Raw genomic sequence first — 19,923 nt, forward strand, 5'->3', positions numbered from 1 at the left:
GGAAATAATACCTAATATTATTTAACAAATATGTATATAATACTTTTATTAGTTAAGAATTGCATGAATTTTTGTTTTTATGTCACTTATAAAGTGATATTAATAATACAAATAATCACTTATATCACTTTTCGGCATTAAGCAGCATTTTTGGCTTTCGTGCATGGTCGCATTTTTTGAGTATTTTTTGGGCACATCTCCAGGCGAGGAAGTGACTCCATAAAGCGCTTTGTCGTTCAGGGTAAACTGAAAGGCACTAGACCGCGTGGAAGGTTGCCCGTACGATGGACCGACCAAGTAAAGTCGGCATTTGGCGGTTGTTTGCATGAGTGTACCAGGCTCACTACAAACCGGGAGAAGTGGCGATTGCCCGTGAGGATCATAACATCTGCCCGTAGCAATTGTAACGCTAGAAAATTTAAATTAATTTTTTTTTTAAATTAACGCCCTCTAGCGTATACGTGGCGCAGTGTGGAGAAATATATAATTGTGAAACACTGCGGAGTGCACTTATTCGACACTGCATGGCGTGACCGTGCTATCTTGTCTGTGGTTCGAGGGTGAGATTGTCACAGCACTATAGGCGGAACATTCGAGAACCGTAAGACAATTCGTATAAAAGGACAAGTCACTTTGTCCGAAGCCTTTTTCAATCATCTCTCGAGCTGCAGTGCAAGTTTTATTACGTATTTACCAAAGTCAATTTAACAGTTCCTTGGTGTATTTTTATTCAACCAGGGTAAGTGTTTCATAATTTATTCTCCACACTGTGTCCACAACCTTTATCTAAATAGAAGTTAACACCACTTTGTCTTGTCGTGTAGGTTATTAACTGGTACAGTACATGTACATCAGTTAGGGTGTGGAGTGTGACTTATTATCACCTTCGAGATCCCGCAGTACTTTTCTACGTGGACGCTGCCGGAAGCGAGGTGCTCTGGCTAGGCGATCCAAGAAAGTACTTGGCTACCGTAGAACAAAGAAACACACCTGCATACACAACCTGGCTCGGATCCAGCAACCCCAGTTGCGGAGAAGCAATCCAGTAAACGTTTATCGTCATTTTGTGAACCAAACTGGTGATACCGTCTTTATTTATAATATTGTTATTTTAATCTCACTTTCTTAAATACTTTCCCGTGTGTTCGGTATACTTACCGGCACACATTTAATCAAGGATACCTTACCACTAAATTCATTCTGTGTAAACAATTATAACCATCGAATCTTTATTCATGTGTAGTTAATAAACTCAAGTGTAATATATATTGTAATTGTTTCATTTATTGGCGTGAGTCTCCCAGAGCGGTAAGTGGTGGTGCCCTGAGATCCTCCTCACAGAGTCTCCTGTTCACCGGTTGTCTACCGGTGGTGACGTGTCTAGAAGTGGTGCGACTCGGCCCCGTGTCTCTCGACCCATAGACCACCTTTTGGGGAGTGACGCGACTGGGCCTCATGTAACATCGGCATACCAGGGACACCCTTAGACACAGACACGTTATACAATGATACCGAATGACGACCACGACCGCTCTGACAAGAGTGATACGACAAAGAATAGATTATACCAGACGATATCATGCACGAAAAAACGCAGTGTTTTGTCAGTCAAAAATTTTAATCATCTTGACCCTAGATCGAGGTCAGATAGCGTTGGCTATATAAACAGCGATTGGCTCTTGAATATAAGACATACAATATTGAAGCAGAGAAGTCATGTTGAGATCAGTGCTTTTCCTGTTCACGGGCGTTCTCATCGCTGCGTGCTTGACGTCAGTCATGAGTGGTAGTGAGTATCATATTCTGTTTTTTTTTTATTGCTTAGATGGGTGGACGAGCTCACAGCCCACCTGGTGTTAAGTGGTTACTGGAGCCCATAGACATCTATAACGTAAATGCGCCACTCACCTTGAGATATAAGTTCTAAAGTCTCAGTATAGTTACAACGGCTGCCCCACCCTTCAAACCGAAGCGCATTACTGCTTCACAGCAGAAATAGGCAGGGAGGTTGTACCTACCCGTGCGGACTCGGAAGAGGTCCTACCACCAGTAATTACGCAAATTATAATATTGCGAGTTCCTTATAATAATAATTTTCCTTCACCGTGGAAGTCAATCGTAAACATTTGTTAAGTACGTATTTCATTAGAAAAATTTGTACCCGCCTGTGGGATTCGAACACCGGTGCATCGCTACATACGAATGCACCGGTCGTCTTATCATTTGGACCACATTTCTTTGTCACACTTTGGGCCACATGTCCTCTGTAAGCAGGAATGTGGAACAGCATGTGCGGGCTTATCTAATATCTTTAGACGAGCAATTCTTGTATATAAACATGTATATATATATAAGATTATCTATTATCTTTCTTCTTAAAACAAAAACACTATGTGATTTATCTAAAACAGAGTTTTATTTATTAAATACAGTTAAACTTTTACTTAACAAATATCAAATAATGAAATAACTGTGTACTAACCTAAAACAGAGAATCGACAATTAAATGTTCATGCTTTACTGTTCTTATATTCAAATTTGAATCGTCCTTTTTACTTTTATAATTAAGCTAATTCACAAGGAGTTTTATTAAAAATGGTTGAATGTTTTTCTGATACCTACCTACATACCCAAATATTAATGGTTCTGTCAACGTCAACGTCAACACAAAGCTTACATCACCCCCCTTCGAAATGAAAAAATATATACATATTTATTTATTTTTTCCTTTCTACTTTGTAAAATTGAAATCTAAAAATCATCAAGCATAGGAATGAGCTTTGTGACATGATATAGACCGATAGATCTTGTGCCACGACCAGTATTTATTTTAAAAACTGAATCCGATATTTTTTCTTCAATTTCAAAGGGACCAATTCTAATTTCATCCAATTTTTTTTTATTCAATTTGTTACTATAGTCGACATATACCTTATCTCCTTTTTTAAATTCATGTTGTAATCTATTCTTGGTAAATAAAGTTTTATTATATTCATGTGATTTTATTGACCTTTGAAGTGCTATTTTCCTGTCTTCTTCCAAACTTTTTGTTAATAACTGTTTTTCTTTTAATTCATGTGGTAATAAATCTGTAGACTCACCAGATAGCAAATATTTAGGAGAAAATCCTGTTACAGAATGGTTTGTTTCGTTGTACCTATTTCTACATTCTTCTGCTATTTTTGACCAATTTGTTTTTCCTTTTAATTCATTCATTTTGCATCTTATTTTGTTCACAATAGTCTGGTTTAGCCTTTCGTTTAAACCGTTTGAAAACGGTGCGTCCACTGCTGTAAGTATTAATTGAATATCTCGGTTTTTAAGGTAATTTTTGAATTCAATTGAATTAAAAGCTCGATATTGATCAGAGAGTAAGATGTCTATTGTTTCTTCTTTAGGATTTTTTTCAAGAAGTTTGATGAAGTCTCGAACATGTTGATTCTTAGAGCATAGGATATATGCATATCTAGTGAAGTGGTCTACTAATAAATGTAAATATCTTTTTGTTGATCTTTGACCCCCAAATCCTCCTATTGTGTCCAGTGACATTATTTGAAAGGGCTTAATAGCTGGGCCTAATTGTGACATAGAGCCATATTTTCTATTTAACCTTGTTTTATTTTTTTATGCATATCTCGCAGTTTTGGCATATATTTTTAATATTTTCTGATAGATTCGGTGCAGTATAAGGTTTTATTTTAGATTCTATTTGATTTATTCCGGCATGACAATATATTTCATGGGTCTTTTTTATTATAGTTTTACTGTAATCTTCGCTTAGAACTATTTTTTTTCTATTTTTTCCAATTTTTTTATAATAAATTCCGTCTTCTAAAATAATGTTCTTTTTAGGTTCTTTTATTTGCAGATTTTGTGCTTGATCATATATTATGTCATGAATATTAATAATATTTACCGTTTTTAAGTTATCTTCATTATTTGCATCAATGTCCAACACTGGGTTTCGTCATTCCGATAGAGGCACCCGTCACGTGCGGACGTGCTCATCGTCCACTCGATCGCCCGGTCTTTGTTCGCCCGGCTTTTGTTAGCCCGGCCATTGTTCGCGCGGCCTGTGTTCGTGATACATCTGCCGACCAAGTGTGTTTCCTGGAAGCTTTTATTTGTTTTGTTTTAGTTATTTTTGTGTTCGTGGAACATTTGCCGACAAAGTGTTTTCCTGCAAGTATTTATTTGTTTTGCTTCTTTTTGTAATTTCTGTTTTGTTGTGCTTTTTCTTTGTCCTGTAGTAATCGCGCCGCATTGCCACCTGTGTTCAATAGAACCGCTCAGGTCCGAGAAGTTGGGGCCTCGCCGCAAGGCGAGTGTTTTCAAGACCCGGGGCCGCCCCACCTGGGTACTCAGCGATCATGGACGCTGTATTCGTGGAATTCCTCCGACTTCGTCACCCACAGCTCGCCTCAGAGTTTCTGGCTTTCAAGGCCAATCACACTGCGAGCTCTCTCGAAGACTCCGCCGTGCTCGCTGCTCCTGCGTCGCCTGTACCTGCGTGCAAAGCTTCTACATCGAGCACCGCAGCCTCCGTCGTGCCTGCCGTTCCCGCGTCGCCTATACTGGCGAGTAAAACTACTGCGTCGTCCGCCGTGGCCACCGTTCCAGCAGCGCGATCATCCGCGGCCTCCGTCGCGCCCTCCAAAACTCCTGCTTGTAGGTCACCTGCGCCCGCCTCCTCGTCCTCCGACTCTGACTCGGAGATGGAGGTCGACCTCGCCCCCGCCTCATCGACGGATGGATTCACCCTGGTACAAAAGGGTAAGAAGCGTGCCGCGGAGTCTCGAGCTCTCGCGGCCGCTAAAATTAGCAAAGCCGCGAACGCGTCGCGCCCCCGCCCTCAGACTCCCGTTGCGCCTCCAGCCCGTGCCACTCCGTCGCCGCGACCGGTGGCGCAATCTAAAACTCAGACCCCTCCCCCGGTTATCCTTCAAGAGAAGGCAGCTTGGGACCGAGTTTCCCTGGCCCTTAAGGCCAAAAATATTAATTTTGCCAGCGCCCGTAATCTCGCCAACGGGATTCAAATAAAAGTAACGACACCCGATGACCATAGGGCCCTCTCAAGTTACCTCCGAAAGGAGCGTATAAGTTTCCACACTTATACGCTCCAGGAGGAGCGCGAACTCCGCGTTGTCATACGTGGAATCCCGAAGGAGCTAGATGCCGATCTCGTCAAGGCAGATCCGATAGAACAAGGCCTACCAGTAAATTCCGTGCACCGCATGCACACCGGCCGCGGTAGGGAGCCATACAATATGGTTTTAGTCGCCCTCCAGCCTACCCCCGAGGGTAAGCAAATTTTTAACATTCGGACCGTTTGTAGGCTCTCCGGTATTGCCGTCGAAGTCCCCCATAAAAAAGGCACTCCTAGTCAGTGCCATAACTGCCAACTGTACGGGCACTCTTCCCGTAACTGTCACGCGCGCCCCCGATGTGTTAAGTGTTTGGGCGATCACGCCACGGCCCTCTGCGCTCGCGACCAAAAAACCGCGACGGAACCGCCTAGCTGTGTCCTGTGCCGAACACAAGGTCACCCCGCGAACTACCGTGGATGCCCCCGAGCTCCAAAAATAAATCGCCGCGTCGCCCGTCAAAACCGCCTCCGAGCTTCCGGCCCAGACATCAAAGCCACGGTACCCTCTGTGCCGAAGGCTAAGCCTGCTTTCGTGCCGGCGTCGGTGCCCAGCGTCTCGGCTTGGGCTAAACCGTTGCCGTACACGAACACGGCTACAACTCTCTCCCCCGCGACTCGTCCCACCCCCGCGATACGTCCCTCCCCCGCGACCTGCCCTCCGACCGCGTCCGAAAATCTCGCTCTAGCGATCGACTTTTTTCAGTCGATCAACTTTGAGCGTGTTAACGCTTTGGGTGACGCCATTCGCGCCGCCTCCACTGCACAACATTTCATCGCCGTTGTGCAAGAATACGCTGACGTATACGCGTCGTTAAATACGTACGTCCTCCCCTCACTCCGCCGGTAATCAATGGCGTACATTAATAGAATAAAACCCTTATCCGTAACAATAGGATTTTTTAACGCTTACGGTCTCGCAAATCAACGTGATCAGGTTTGTGATTTTTTGCGTGACCATCAAATTGACATTTTCTTAGTGCAGGAGACCCTACTTAAGCCCGCGCGCCGTGACCCTAAAATCGCGAACTATAACATGGTCAGGAACGACAGGCTCTCTGCCCGTGGTGGTGGTACCGTTATTTACTATAGAAGAGCCCTGCATTGCGTCCCGCTCGATCCTCCCGCGCTCGCTAATATTGAAGCATCAGTGTGCCGAATCTCACTGACGGGACACGCGCCGATCGTTATCGCGTCCGTTTATCTTCCACCGGATAAGATCGTTCTAAGCAGTGATATTGAGGCGCTGCTCGGTATGGGGAGCTCTGTCATTCTGGCGGGCGACCTAAATTGTAAACACATCAGGTGGAACTCACACACCACAACCCCGAATGGCAGGCGGCTTGACGCGTTAGTCGATGATCTCGCCTTCGATATCGTCGCTCCGTTAACCCCGACTCACTACCCGCTAAATATCGCGCATCGCCCGGATATACTCGACATAGCGTTATTAAAAAACGTAACTCTGCGCTTACACTCGAACGAAGTAGTTTCAGAGTTAGATTCAGACCACCGTCCCGTCGTCATGAAGCTCGGTCGCGCTCCCGATTCCGTTCCCGTCACGAGGACTGTGGTGGATTGGCACACGCTGGGCATCAGCCTGGCTGAATCTGATCCACCATCGCTCCCGTTTAACCCGGACTCTACCCCGTCTCCTCAGGATACCGCTGAAGCCATAGACATCTTAACATCACACATCACCTCGACATTAGATAGGTCATCGAAACAAGTTGTAGCGGAGGACTTCCTTCACCGCTTCAAATTGTCCGACGATATTAGGGAACTCCTTAGAGCTAAGAACGCCTCGATACGCGCCTACGACAGGTATCCTACCGCGGAAACTCGTATTCGAATGCGTGCCCTACAACGCGACGTAAAGTCTCGCATCGCCGAAGTCCGAGATGCCAGATGGTCTGATTTCTTAGAAGGACTCGCGCCCTCCCAAAGGTCTTACTACCGCTTAGCTCGTACTCTCAAATCGGATACGGTAGTAACTATGCCCCCCCTCGTAGGCCCCTCAGGCCGACTCGCGGCCTTTGATGATGACGAAAAAGCAGAGCTGCTGGCCGATACATTGCAAACCCAGTGCACGCCCAGCACTCAATCCGTGGACCCTGTTCATGTAGAATTAGTAGACAGTGAGGTAGAACGCAGAGCCTCCTTGCCACCCTCGGATGCGTTACCACCCGTCACCCCGATGGAAGTTAAAGACTTGATCAAAGACCTACGTCCTCGCAAGGCTCCCGGTTCCGACGGTATATCTAACCGCGTTATTAAACTTCTACCCGTCCAACTCATCGTGATGTTGGCATCTATTTTCAATGCCGCTATGGCGAACTGTATCTTTCCCGCGGTGTGGAAAGAAGCGGACGTTATCGGCATACATAAACCCGGTAAACCAAAAAATCATCCGACGAGCTACCGCCCGATTAGCCTCCTCATGTCTCTAGGCAAACTGTATGAGCGTCTGCTCTACAAGCGCCTCAGAGATTTTGTCTCATCCAAGGGCATTCTCATCGATGAACAATTCGGATTCCGTACAAATCACTCATGCGTTCAACAGGTGCACCGCCTCACGGAGCACATTCTTGTGGGGCTTAATCGACCAAAACCGTTATACACGGGAGCTCTCTTCTTCGACGTCGCAAAAGCGTTCGACAAAGTCTGGCACAATGGTTTGATTTTCAAACTATTCAACATGGGCGTGCCGGATAGTCTCGTGCTCATCATACGGGACTTCTTGTCGAACCGCTCTTTTCGATATCGAGTTGAGGGAACCCGCTCCTCCCCACGACCTCTCACAGCTGGAGTCCCGCAAGGCTCTGTCCTCTCACCCTCCTATTTAGCTTATTCGTCAACGATATTCCCCGGTCGCCGCCGACCCATTTAGCTTTATTCGCCGACGACACGACTGTTTACTATTCTAGTAGAAATAAGTCCCTAATCGCGAAGAAGCTTCAGAGCGCAGCCCTAGCCCTAGGACAGTGGTTCCGAAAATGGCGCATAGACATCAACCCAGCGAAAAGTACTGCGGTGCTATTTCAGAGGGGAAGCTCCACACGGATTTCCTCCCGGATTAGGAGGAGGAATCTCACACCCCCGATTACTCTCTTTAGACAACCCATACCCTGGGCCAGGAAGGTCAAGTACCTGGGCGTTACCCTGGATGCATCGATGACATTCCGCCCGCATATAAAATCAGTCCGTGACCGTGCCGCGTTTATTCTCGGTAGACTCTACCCCATGATCTGTAAGCGGAGTAAAATGTCCCTTCGGAACAAGGTGACACTTTACAAACTTGCATAAGGCCCGTCATGACTTACGCGAGTGTGGTGTTCGCTCACGCGGCCCGCACACACATAGACACCCTCCAATCCCTACAATCCCGCTTTTGCAGGTTAGCTGTCGGCGCTCCGTGGTTCGTGAGGAACGTTGACCTACACGACGACCTGGGCCTCGAATCAATTCGGAAATACATGAAGTCAGCGTCGGAACGATACTTCGATAAGGCTATGCGTCATGATAATCGCCTTATCGTTGCCGCTGCTGACTACTCTCCGAATCCTGATCATGCAGAAGCCAGTCACCGTCGACGCCCTAGACACGTCCTTACGGATCCATCAGATCCAATAACCTTTGCATTAGATGCCTTCAGCTCTAATACTAGGGGCAGGCTTAGGGACCCCGGTAACCGTACTCGTCGAACTCGACAAAGAGGTCGACGTGCAACCTAACCCATGCATCAGCCCGCTGAGTTTCTCGCCGGATCTTCTCAGCGGGTCGCGATTCCGATCCGGTAGTAGATTCATTCGCGAAACAATTGCTCTTGAGTTGTTAGGTCTCCTTCGGAGGCGCTCGGGCAGTTGTTAGCAAATCCCACCCCTCTTGGCTGAGCCTTTGCTCGCCCACCTGTCCTGGTGAAACTGGAAAGGCCTTCGGGCCACCAGTAAACTTTCAATCATAAAAAAAAAAAAAAAAAAAAAAAAACTGGGTTTCGACTGAGACAATCTGCTTCTGTATTATTTTTTCCAGGAAAATATTTTATTTCACAATTATATTGCGACAGATAATGTGACATGTCACCTAATTCATCGTCAGGTCTGTTTTTTATATTTAACTTTTCTAGAGGTTTGTGATCTGTATAGACAGTAAAATAATTTCCAATCAACCAATGTTGCCAAAACTTTATGCTTTCTTTTATAGCTAAACATTCTAAAAATATAGCTTTTTTATTTTTTGTGATTCATTTATTTTTTTAGAAAAATATGCTACCGGTTTTTCTTCGCCATTGCGCTGAATTTGTTTCAAAACTGCTCCTATGCCTAGCACTCGCATCTGTATAAATAAATGTTGGTGCTTGTGGATCATAAATGGCTAGTATTGGTTTGGAACATAGATAATCTTTAACTTTCCTGAAAGCATCCTCACATTGTTCTGTCCAATTAAATTTCTGATCTTTCCGCAACAGTTTATGCAAAGGATCAAGAACTGTTGAGACACTCGGAATGTATTTTCCATAGAAATTTATTTTCCCTAAGAATTGTTGTATCTGTTTTCTATTTTGAGGGGCAGGAAAATCTTTTATTGATTTTAAATTGTCTTTTAGAGGTGTAATCGTATTTTTTTGTAATATATGACCTAAATATTTAACAGAATTACCTGCAAACTTACATTTTGTTAATTTTAGCCTGAAACCTTCTTCTCGAATAGCTTCTAGTAATTTTTTTAGGTGTGTGATATGTTCATCAAACGTCTTGGAAAAAATTAGTATATCGTCAATAAAATTCACTGCAAATCCTGTCAGCCCATTTTTTCTTATAATGTTTCCCAAAATCCGTTGAAATATGGCTGGTGATATTTTTAGGCCAAAGGGTAAACAGGTCCATTGGTAATGACCTTCTTGAGTTACAAACCCAGTTTTGTATCGGTCTGTTATTCTTAAGGGGATAGACCAAAAAGCTGAATTTATATCCAGAGTTGTAAAGTAATTACAATTTATTGTTTTTGTTATTAAGTCTTCTATGAGAGGAAATGGTTGTGATTGTGGTATAATTATTTTATTCAAGTCTCTGAAGTCAATGCATAGCCTACTTTTTTTTCCTTCATCCCTTTTAAAAGCTAAGGTGACAGGTGCTGCAAACGGACTGTACGATTCCTCGATCAATTCATGTTTTAAAAGTTGTGAGATTTGTTTTTCTATTTCTATCTTGTCTTGGACTGAACATCTATATGGTCTTTTGTAACAGTATTTTTCAACTTGCAAATCTATACAGGCTTCATATTTCTTCACTTTTCCAGTGTCATATTTATTTTTAGCAAAAATATCCGTGTAACTATCCAATAATATGTTTGTAAGCTTGAGGGTAGATATTATCTTGTTGAACACCAAGTAAAACGAAGTCACCTTTGGTTTCTGATTTAATCAACAATATGTTAACTTGACAATTCACTTTAACACTTGTCCAACTTTAACCAGTACGTACAACAGTCACTGAATCACACAACGTAACAACGATATAGTAAGTGCACCGGGCAAACGCAGTCGAACGAATGTTCATTTCAAGGCACGTTCCGCCTTTTTATACTAGCCGGCGCAGCTGGCTTATGAGTCACTTCTGTTGCAGCTGTTGTTTACGAGTGGAACGACACGGCCGGCGCACCTGGCTTGTGTGAGTCACTCCTATTGCACGTGCTATATAACATAAATATCGTTAACGCCGTCACGGCCATACTGACGTGCGCTCGTCCTCGTGCGCGCATTCTTATGGTATGTCTGTGAACAACAAACGTGTTCGTTCATCCTGACATTAACGGATGCAACTTAAAACGTGGTCTATGATATTAACAATCTAGTACGGTTCGGTTCGCATAATTCTTCAGAAAATCCTATACTGGCTATAAATAACCTTCAGACTGCTTACATACCTGGGCCAGTTCATTTAAAACTCTTCAGGTATGTAAGTATGTCCCTTTTAACTTAGACCGGAATTGTTATCCCTTCAGTTTTTCGAACTGGACCGGATAATGCTAGACCGAATCGCAATCCCTGTAGCTAATTGTTGTGGCTAATCTGGATGAAAATCCCTATAGCCAAGCCATTGGACCGGACAGACCCTTCAATGACTTCACACTTTCTTTTTTTTTTCTCTTTTTTTTTTTTGCTAGTCCGGATTAACATCTCTCTAGCCACATACAATTCTCTTTTTTTTTTTTTTTTTTAATCTGCGTGTACGGTAGCGTTTGTTAAAACATCTCTTAAACCAGAACATTTATACGGAATTTCTTCAGAAATAGTGCGAGCCCGACCATCGTTTTCTACATTTCCAACACCTGCACCTGAGGTGCCTGAGCTTACAGACATTGTATCACTACCCGCAGACTATGTTTGCTGTATCGCTATTTGCGGACAAAAATGTCGCTTCTATTGTCAGTGATAGAGTCGTCATCATTAAGATCAGTTTCATGAACAAGATTAATTAACCCATCTGTGTACGCCGTCACGTCATCGTCACTATAATTTTCAGAAATTTCTAGTAGGCCTGACGGGCCTCGAGGTATTTCACGTAAGTTTTCATGGGGAAATTTGTACACTCTATTAGAACTATTTACATGTCTCAATTTATACCTATCGTTTTCCAAAACTGCAGTAATGTTGAAGGGACCTTTACATTTTCGGTCAACTTACGAAAACAAAATCCCCAGCGGAAAAGAGGTTGACTTTAGCTTTGCCTCGACTAAACCAAGCTTCTGTTTGTGCCCTTTTTTTTATGTTTTCGCCGGTCTTCGACCGTGCTAAATCAAGATCTGATCTAGAGGGATTATCACTCTGTTGAAACTTTAAGATATTTCAAGTGAACTACCCTGAACGGCAAACGTCTATTCTATTGGAGTAAACCCTGTTACTCGACAACGTGCACTATTAAGGGCGAGTTGAATATCCCCTAAGTGCTCTTACCATCATGATTGGTCTAAGTTACTTTCAGATCAAAGAGTGACTTGTTCATGAAACCGCTTATCATTGAATAAATTACTATGACTTTGTTTTATAAGACTACATTCTGACCCTGAATGGATCATAAAGGGGAAGCCAAAACCACTTATCTGTAACACACTGAAGCTCTGGAACACACGTTGACGTCTCTGGTTGGACCTGCCACAGCACCTGGAGCAGTGTCGTTTTTCTTCTTGTAGCGCATGGAACACCCAGAAGCTACATGGCTCGCATCACCGCACACGTAACAGCCGACTTGCAGGCGAGAGCCGGGCGCCCACGGATGAGGAGGTTGTTCAGGTTTTGCAGGCTGTATTTTTTGTGAGGCAAGTAGTAGCTCGAGCCTTAAGCGAATGTGTGAGAGTCAAAATTAAATCGACACCATCCAATACTTCAACTACTTTAAACGGCCCTTTAAACTTCGTATCTAATTTCGTTTGATTATGCTCTTCGTATTAATGTGTGGACGAGCTCACAGCCCACCTTGTGCTAAGTGGTTACTGGAACCCATAGACATCCACAGCGCAAACGCACCACACACCTTGAGATAGAAGTTCTAAGGTCTCAGCATAGTTACAACCGCTGCCCCACCCTTCAAACCGAAATACACCACCGCTTCACGGCAGAAATAGGCAGGGTGATGGTACCCGTGCGGTCGATGGCACTATACGGAGCACCCGTCTGGTGCCACGTCCTTACCCACGAGAACGTCGCCGCGCTGCGACGCCGGCAGCGCGCGATCGCAGTTATTCAATGATACCTCACAGTCTCCTACGAGGCGGCGCGCCCTAGCGCAAGTGCAGCCGGAGCGTGGGGGCTCCAATATCGGCAGTCCGTGCTGGAGGCGTGGTCTCGTCGTTTGGCGGACCCGTCAGCCGGCCTCCGTACCGTCGAGGCGATCTGCCCGGTTCTCGCGGACTGGGTGGGCCGCGACCGCGGAAGTCTTACCTCCGGCTACCTGTGCAGACTCACAAGACATTTTACCACCATGCAAACTTCTTACCGCAACAAATCTTACCAGCCACCACGCAAACTACAACTACTCTCTTACACGATGTTACTCCCACACTGAGGAAGCCAACCGCGAACACTTGTCAAGCACGCACAAGCACGCACTTCACCGGAAAAACCTGCATCCGCCAGCGGAACCCGAACACCGCCGCATCGCCAGACACGAACGCACCGGACGTCTTATCTTACAGGTCACGACGACTTCAGATGTGTCAATTTTTCTTCCCCACGGAAACTTGCTGGCTTTCTTGTTTGCTTGCTTGCTTGCTGGAGCCCGAAGTCATCGAACGTGTAGTGTTATTGGTATTGAATCGAGTAGATTCTAAAATTTCAGCGACAATTCACAGTCTCATGTTCTGGTTTACTGTACTAGTGCCATGTAACTCTAGCAGTAGTCATTGGCTTAAAAACGATTCGTGTCGGAACTACCCACTCGTCATGACAGATCCATTATTGCGATCGAAGTTTCACTTGAGATTTGCACTTGCCTTAATTTCTTGCAATAGCTTGTTACGTGTTGTATTTCCGTTAGTAAATGCCATGTGATGAAGTCGACAGTCAAACTGGGCAACATGAGCCAGAACGTAAGATGTTACGATTTCTTCGTGGCTCACATCTTCCATCGAGGTAACAGAGACGTTATTACACGACTTACGTATGCTGCATTCACGCTCTTGTGGCGTACCACTACTAGTATTCTGATCTGCATCATGTTTTTTTTGCTGTACTTCGAACATGTTCAAACACGTCACGCCAGTGAGAGTAGAGTCCTGATCTCACTTCTGATGTAAGCTGTTGTTTACGAGTGGAACGACACGGCCGGCGCACCTGGCTTGTGTGAGTCACTCCTATTGCACGTGCTATATAACATAAATATCGTTAACGCCGTCATGTTTATTTGTTTTCTTTGCTCAGTAGTTAAGTATTCTGTATCTATATTAAATTTGTTTGTATCTATACCCTCATTAAAGTTTACTGCATATTCATTTTCTTCTATATTTATTTCCATCTTTTCAATCTGTTTATCTTCAAAGATATTTTTATTACCTATTTTGAAATTATCTGCTTTATGTATTTGGATATTTAAATTCTCATCATGAGTCAACCCAAATTTATAAATTGAATCCAGTCCTAGTATTAGATCATATTCAAAATTTTCATTTTCAAAGATAAATGCATTTATTTTAATCTTCTTATGTAATAACTGAGCATCCAGTGTAATTAATCCTTTAGTTTTACCTCCTCCACTTATTGTTTTTATTGTGTCATAACAATAATTTGGCTTCATGTTTGTTACCTGAACTAATTTAGAATTTATTAATGTTATTCGTGAACCAGGATCATACAGCCCCTTGGCTTCAATTGCGTTATTTAGAATCACTGTAATCTCAATCAGTGGAGGGAATTTTAGTTTTTTGGATCTTCATTACTCAGTTCAACTTTTAATATTGAATTAGAACTATGATTTTTGTCATCAATTGTTTTTTTTTCATAGTTAAACCAGCAAACATTTTCTGGATGAAATCTATTTAATTTTCCTTTATTCTCACAAATCCTGCATGATTTTTTTTCAGTTTGTTTTATTTCTTGTTTATTGTATTTGTTTCCAGTGCTTAAGTTTTTCTTTGTGTCATTTTTCCTTGTTAAACTTTCTAGTCCTCTAATGCAGTTAAATAAGTCATTTACATCTTTAAGGCTTTCTCTATCTATTCTATCCATTATGAAGTTTGGTAGACCGGTGGCAATTAAATAAATCAGGGTTTGTGTATCTATTGATTTGTTTATTTCTAGTAAAAGTCTCTCTTTTTTAAGAGCATATTCTAAAATTGATCCTTGTATGTATTTAAAATTCATAGCGTACCTGATTGGAGACCAGCCTTTATCAGCAAATGTATCACTTAAACTTTTCTTCCATATACACCAATCTGAATCTATAGTATGTTTAATAATCATTGAGGCGTACCAATCTTTACAAGTATCTTCCAATAGTAATCTTAGAATTTCTACTTTTTGTAAATCTGTGTCTATTTGTAAACGTTCACATTCACTTTCAAAAGTATTTAACCATTGCTTAACATTTGTTGTATTTCTTGAAAACTTCTCTATTGAAAATTCTGCTAATAATCTTGTCTTATTTTCTGTTTTTTTTAATAGGGTTGGTTCTGTTGATGATGACTCATGACTTTGTTCTAATTTTTCAAGTAAAAACCCATCAAATTGTAAGTTATCATCATCTAAATATATTGATTTCATTTCCTTGGTTAATGTTATCCAAACCTGTCTTTTATCGTGCCTTTTCTGTAGAGATTTTTTTATTTTGTCAAATATTTCATGCTTTAATATTTCTTTGTGTAAATGCATTGATTGATACTCTCTAGGTACGAGAAAAGTTTGGTTCTGTGTATCAGTAATGGAGGTTATGGCATAAATATTTGTCTTATTATCATCTGGTTTGGCTTTTATAATAAATTCAAATCTTAATTTCTCCATTGTATCGGTTAATTTTTTTTTTCTTACATGTAGATATATTTTAATTGTCGATTTATAAGATTATCTATTATCTTTCTTCTTAAAACAAAAACACTATGTGATTCATCTAAAACAGAGTTTTATTTATTAAATACAGTTAAACTTTTACTTAACAAATATCAAATAATGAAATAACTGTGTACTAACCTAAAACAGAGAATCGACAATTAAATGTTCATGCTTTACTGTTCTTATATTCAAATTTGAATCGTCCTTTTTACTTTTATAATTAAGCTAATTCACAAGGAGTTTTATTAAAAATGGTTGAATGTTTTTCTGATACCTACCTACATACCCAAATATTAATGGTTCTGTCAACGTCAACGTCAACACAAAGCTTACATATATATATATATAATCTGAATCTCGGAAACGGCTCCAACGTTTTCATAAAATTTAGTTTACAGGGGATTTCGGGGGCGATAAATCGATCTAGCTACTATTTATTTTCAGAAAATGTCGTTTTATTCGTTTTTGCAGTAATCAACTTTATCGATAATAAACTTAAACATAAACTTTTTTTTTTATTGAAAAAAAAAACAAATAATATAATTTAATATCAATGTGTAATTCGTATTTAAATATAATTTCTAAAGAATACAATTTATCAAAAAAAAACGTATTAAAAAAAATACAGAGGAAAGCTCGGTCATACTCTAGTATTAATATAACCTAACTGGCTCGAGACTAAGATATTTAATACTCACGGGTTACCCTAGGCCCTGGTGGATTCCAGAGACTGGCCGGCTTATAGTTCCACCACTGCTTGAGCGTTTTCCAAATCAAAGCTCTTCAAGAAACTTTTCCCCTATATTTTCAGAGCCAACAACGAAGCCGATATGCGAGCAGGCTTTTGGCGATGCGGGCCCTTGTCGCGCCTACTTTAAACTGTGAGTTTTGTTATTAATACTAGTGTTTGCCCGATGATCGAAATTCAAAGATCACTATCATCAACCCACGAACGTCCGCTGCTGGACCAAAGCCATCCCCAAGGCTTGCCATGTTGACCGCTACTGTATCTAGTGGATTCCCGCGACCTTTAGCAGTTTGTTGGTCCACTCACCTACCGAAGACTACTCTCCTCCAAACTTCTGAATAAAACTGCAAACAAATACCCGAAGCTGGTGATTGCCGGAACATCAAAACCCGAATGCCTCCACTCATATCCAGAGATGAGGCCGAAGTATTGTATTCTAAAATTTCAGTGATATCCAATGACCACACAGAATAGTTGTCTTGTTTTTGTACGCAGGCAAATCAGACCTAAGATACAAACCTTACAGAACCCGGTTTGTTGGGGACTTAATCTGGAATATGTACCGTATGTCTTATTTATATTCCTCTTGTAGATATTCGTACAACCAGAAGACGAAGAAGTGTGAAGAATTCATTTACGGAGGCTGCCGGGGTAACGGCAATCGTTTCAACACATTGGCCGAATGCGAACAGAAATGCATAAAGTAACTGATACCTTCGAATTAACGCACGCTCTTTTCTCAAACTGATGTATAAAACGATGAAGCTTGGTATAAAAACTATTAAATATATATATGTGTGAATTATCTTCTTTTTTTTCTGAAACTGTTCGTAGCATAACAGTTAAAAACACAACTTAAACTTTAATGATCGTCTAACAAACGTAATTATTATATACTTACCTATCCCGCAGTAGTCCAGATTCGACTATAATTAATTGGAATTGTAAATTTGTACACTATTATGATTGTATTTTATACTTCTCTAGTAACATATTTCGCCAAGGCTATACTATAAAAAATATTAACAAAGACAAACAATATTTAATCTATTCTCAATTTGACAACAGACGTCAAGAACAAAAGTTTGACAATAAATAGTATGCATGCCTGTGTGCGTCAAATACATGGTATGTAGTGTGCGTAATGTTTTCTTTATTGATTTAATGTATCTTTTATGCATTATCTTAAAAAAATATTAGTATTGTGCAATTCTTCTCTATATTCTCTATAATTGTGGAAAATTTCATACTTCTCCGTCCGCGCAATTTTCGTAAAAATGGATACAAAGTTTTTGCTTCGCGTATTAGTATATTATGTATTATAATATGTCCATCAATGATAACAGAATCTACAGCAATGTAAATTACTAATTACGTAATAGGTTAACGTCATTGTGGAACTAGTTTTAACTTTAATATTATAGAGTTTATCGAAGAATACTTACCACAAAAAAAAAACAGAATTAAAATAACTTTTACGACTACTGATAAGACAGACGACCGTAACCACGAAAACTCTAAAGCATTGGAGACGTCAGAAATAATGTAATGACCACAAGCAAGGTTGAGCCTTATGAGTAGTATAATTTTACGTCTCTACAAAACCGAAGATGATACAAAAAACACACACTAACACACAAACACAAGAAAATCAAAGAACACAAAATGTACCTTTAGAAGAACTTCCCAACTGCTTTCGGCAAGGGATCTGTTTTCCAGAATGATCCAAAAAAGGTCCCATGCTAAACCTCACAGTACATACCCAGATTACTTTAAAAATCCCCCATCCGTACTTTTGAATTTTCCTATCGATACACAAAATACCACGGAATAGATAAATAAGGTTGGAAAGGCCTTTGCTCTAATTTTGTATTAGAACCAGTGTCGCCGCTTCATCCCCACTATTTTAATTTCTACACATACACACATTGTGATTACAAGTATTTCGCACACAACAAAAACACCCACACATAAATCTCAGGACAGATATTCGTTCGCAAACTAGCACAAAACACCCGTAGGCATACACACTCACACACGCAAAAAGGCAATAAAAATGTTCATACACGCTAGTGCTTGATAAAATCGATATTCTTTATCGATAAATTATCTGATGAATGAATGGAGAAAATGAAACATGAAATAAATATTGAAAAAAAAAACTATTTTACTTTTATTAATTACAAATAGTCACTATCGCTGGAATAAAACGTATTTGTTAAGCAGTTGGCGCTTGCTATTAATTGCGAATGAATTTTTCAAAACTAAGTGTATTCTGATTTTTTTTATGATAAAATCATTTTCAGTAAAATGTTTAGAGCAAATAGTACTCGTCTTTGTCTCCAGTTTCCTCTACCTGTCACGTCAATCCATTGTTCCCTGGCGTTAGGTTCTTTAGGAAACCTAAAATTTTTAATTTACTGCATAAGTCAAATAGCATTTTACTTAGATTTTAATACGTCTTAGACAATATAGTAAATACCCGTAAATTAGAGGTCTACATGTCCCTTTATATTATACCTTCACTTTAATTCAATGATAATAATTCAATAATAATAATACATATTTATTTTACTCAAAATACGTCTCACTAAGAATATACTAGGTATCATTAATTAAATATAAAATAATGCAAAAATTATGCATGTCAAATGTAAATATAGTCGAGAATTCTGTCGATGATTTTACCACATGGTCACCTCACTATCGACAAACTGCACGGCCAATCAGGGCAAAGGCCGAAATTTCAAAGATTGAAGTGTAGAGAACGCAATGCATGTAGTACATTGGAAGCTGACTTGGTCATTGCGTTCATTGGGCGAGTACACATCGCGCAATGTATGCTATTTATAACTTGCTGCAATAATATTGTTAATGTTTTTAATTTCATAATGCTCAGTATATTTTTATGTTTTAGACAAATAATATTGTAATTAAATGGTAATTACGACTTACCGATCGAAAGATATACCTCCTCGCTCTATACTTGAGGTCTGATTTTTTGTTTTACAAGTTATAATTGCACAACACGGCACTATAAAGCGGAGATCTGTTCGCCAAGTAGTCCGAAGCGCACTAAACGCGGTGAATGAAAGAATCGGTCGAGTTATGTTTGTTCTATCATAACTGTGGCACGCTTGCCCCGCCTACATTACCATTCCAACCTTATTTATCTATTCCGTGCAAAATACTTACCAATTTTAAAACCTTGCGGTCGGTTCAGTTATCAGTCGTGCAAGTTGTCGATGTTGACCTTTGGGAATCACTGGTCTAAGCGATACTAAAAATTATCAATCGGGTTAACCGAATGAATGCTTGACAAACATTACCAAGAATTCGTTGTTAAAAACACAGCGAAAAGTGATCAGAATTGACTATAGTAGAATTATTTTGTTGATGCACTTTGGGTCATAAAACATAGCCCGGCTAGCCGCCCTAGGGCGGTGAGCATGTTGCGCGGGCGCAGCGCCATTATCGATAAAAACAAATGAG

General features: G+C 40.9%; 1 protein-coding gene and 1 long non-coding RNA gene across 2 annotated transcripts; one reads left to right on the top strand and one right to left on the bottom strand.

The window, feature by feature from the left end:
• Positions 1 to 1,636: 1,636 nt before the first annotated feature.
• Positions 1,637 to 17,233, top strand: LOC149503423 (chymotrypsin inhibitor SCI-II). Its single transcript, XM_089736044.1, has 3 exons — positions 1,637 to 1,789; positions 16,495 to 16,564; positions 17,024 to 17,233. Exons 1-3 carry the CDS (start codon positions 1,717 to 1,719, stop codon positions 17,136 to 17,138), a joined length of 258 nt encoding a protein of 85 aa, XP_089592170.1. The 5' UTR covers positions 1,637 to 1,716; the 3' UTR covers positions 17,139 to 17,233.
• LOC149503424 (uncharacterized) lies at positions 15,734 to 19,622 on the bottom strand. Its single transcript, XR_016324839.1, has 2 exons — positions 19,387 to 19,622; positions 15,734 to 19,288 (listed from the first exon to the last, which is right to left on the bottom strand). It is a non-coding gene; the product is annotated as an uncharacterized LOC149503424 (long non-coding RNA).
• Between the last annotated feature and the right edge of the window lie 301 nt (positions 19,623 to 19,923).

This window comes from Bombyx mandarina, chromosome 02, assembly GCF_030267445.1.
Source record: "Bombyx mandarina strain Sakado chromosome 02, ASM3026744v2".
In the NCBI taxonomy this organism is placed as follows: Eukaryota; Metazoa; Arthropoda; class Insecta; order Lepidoptera; family Bombycidae; genus Bombyx; species Bombyx mandarina.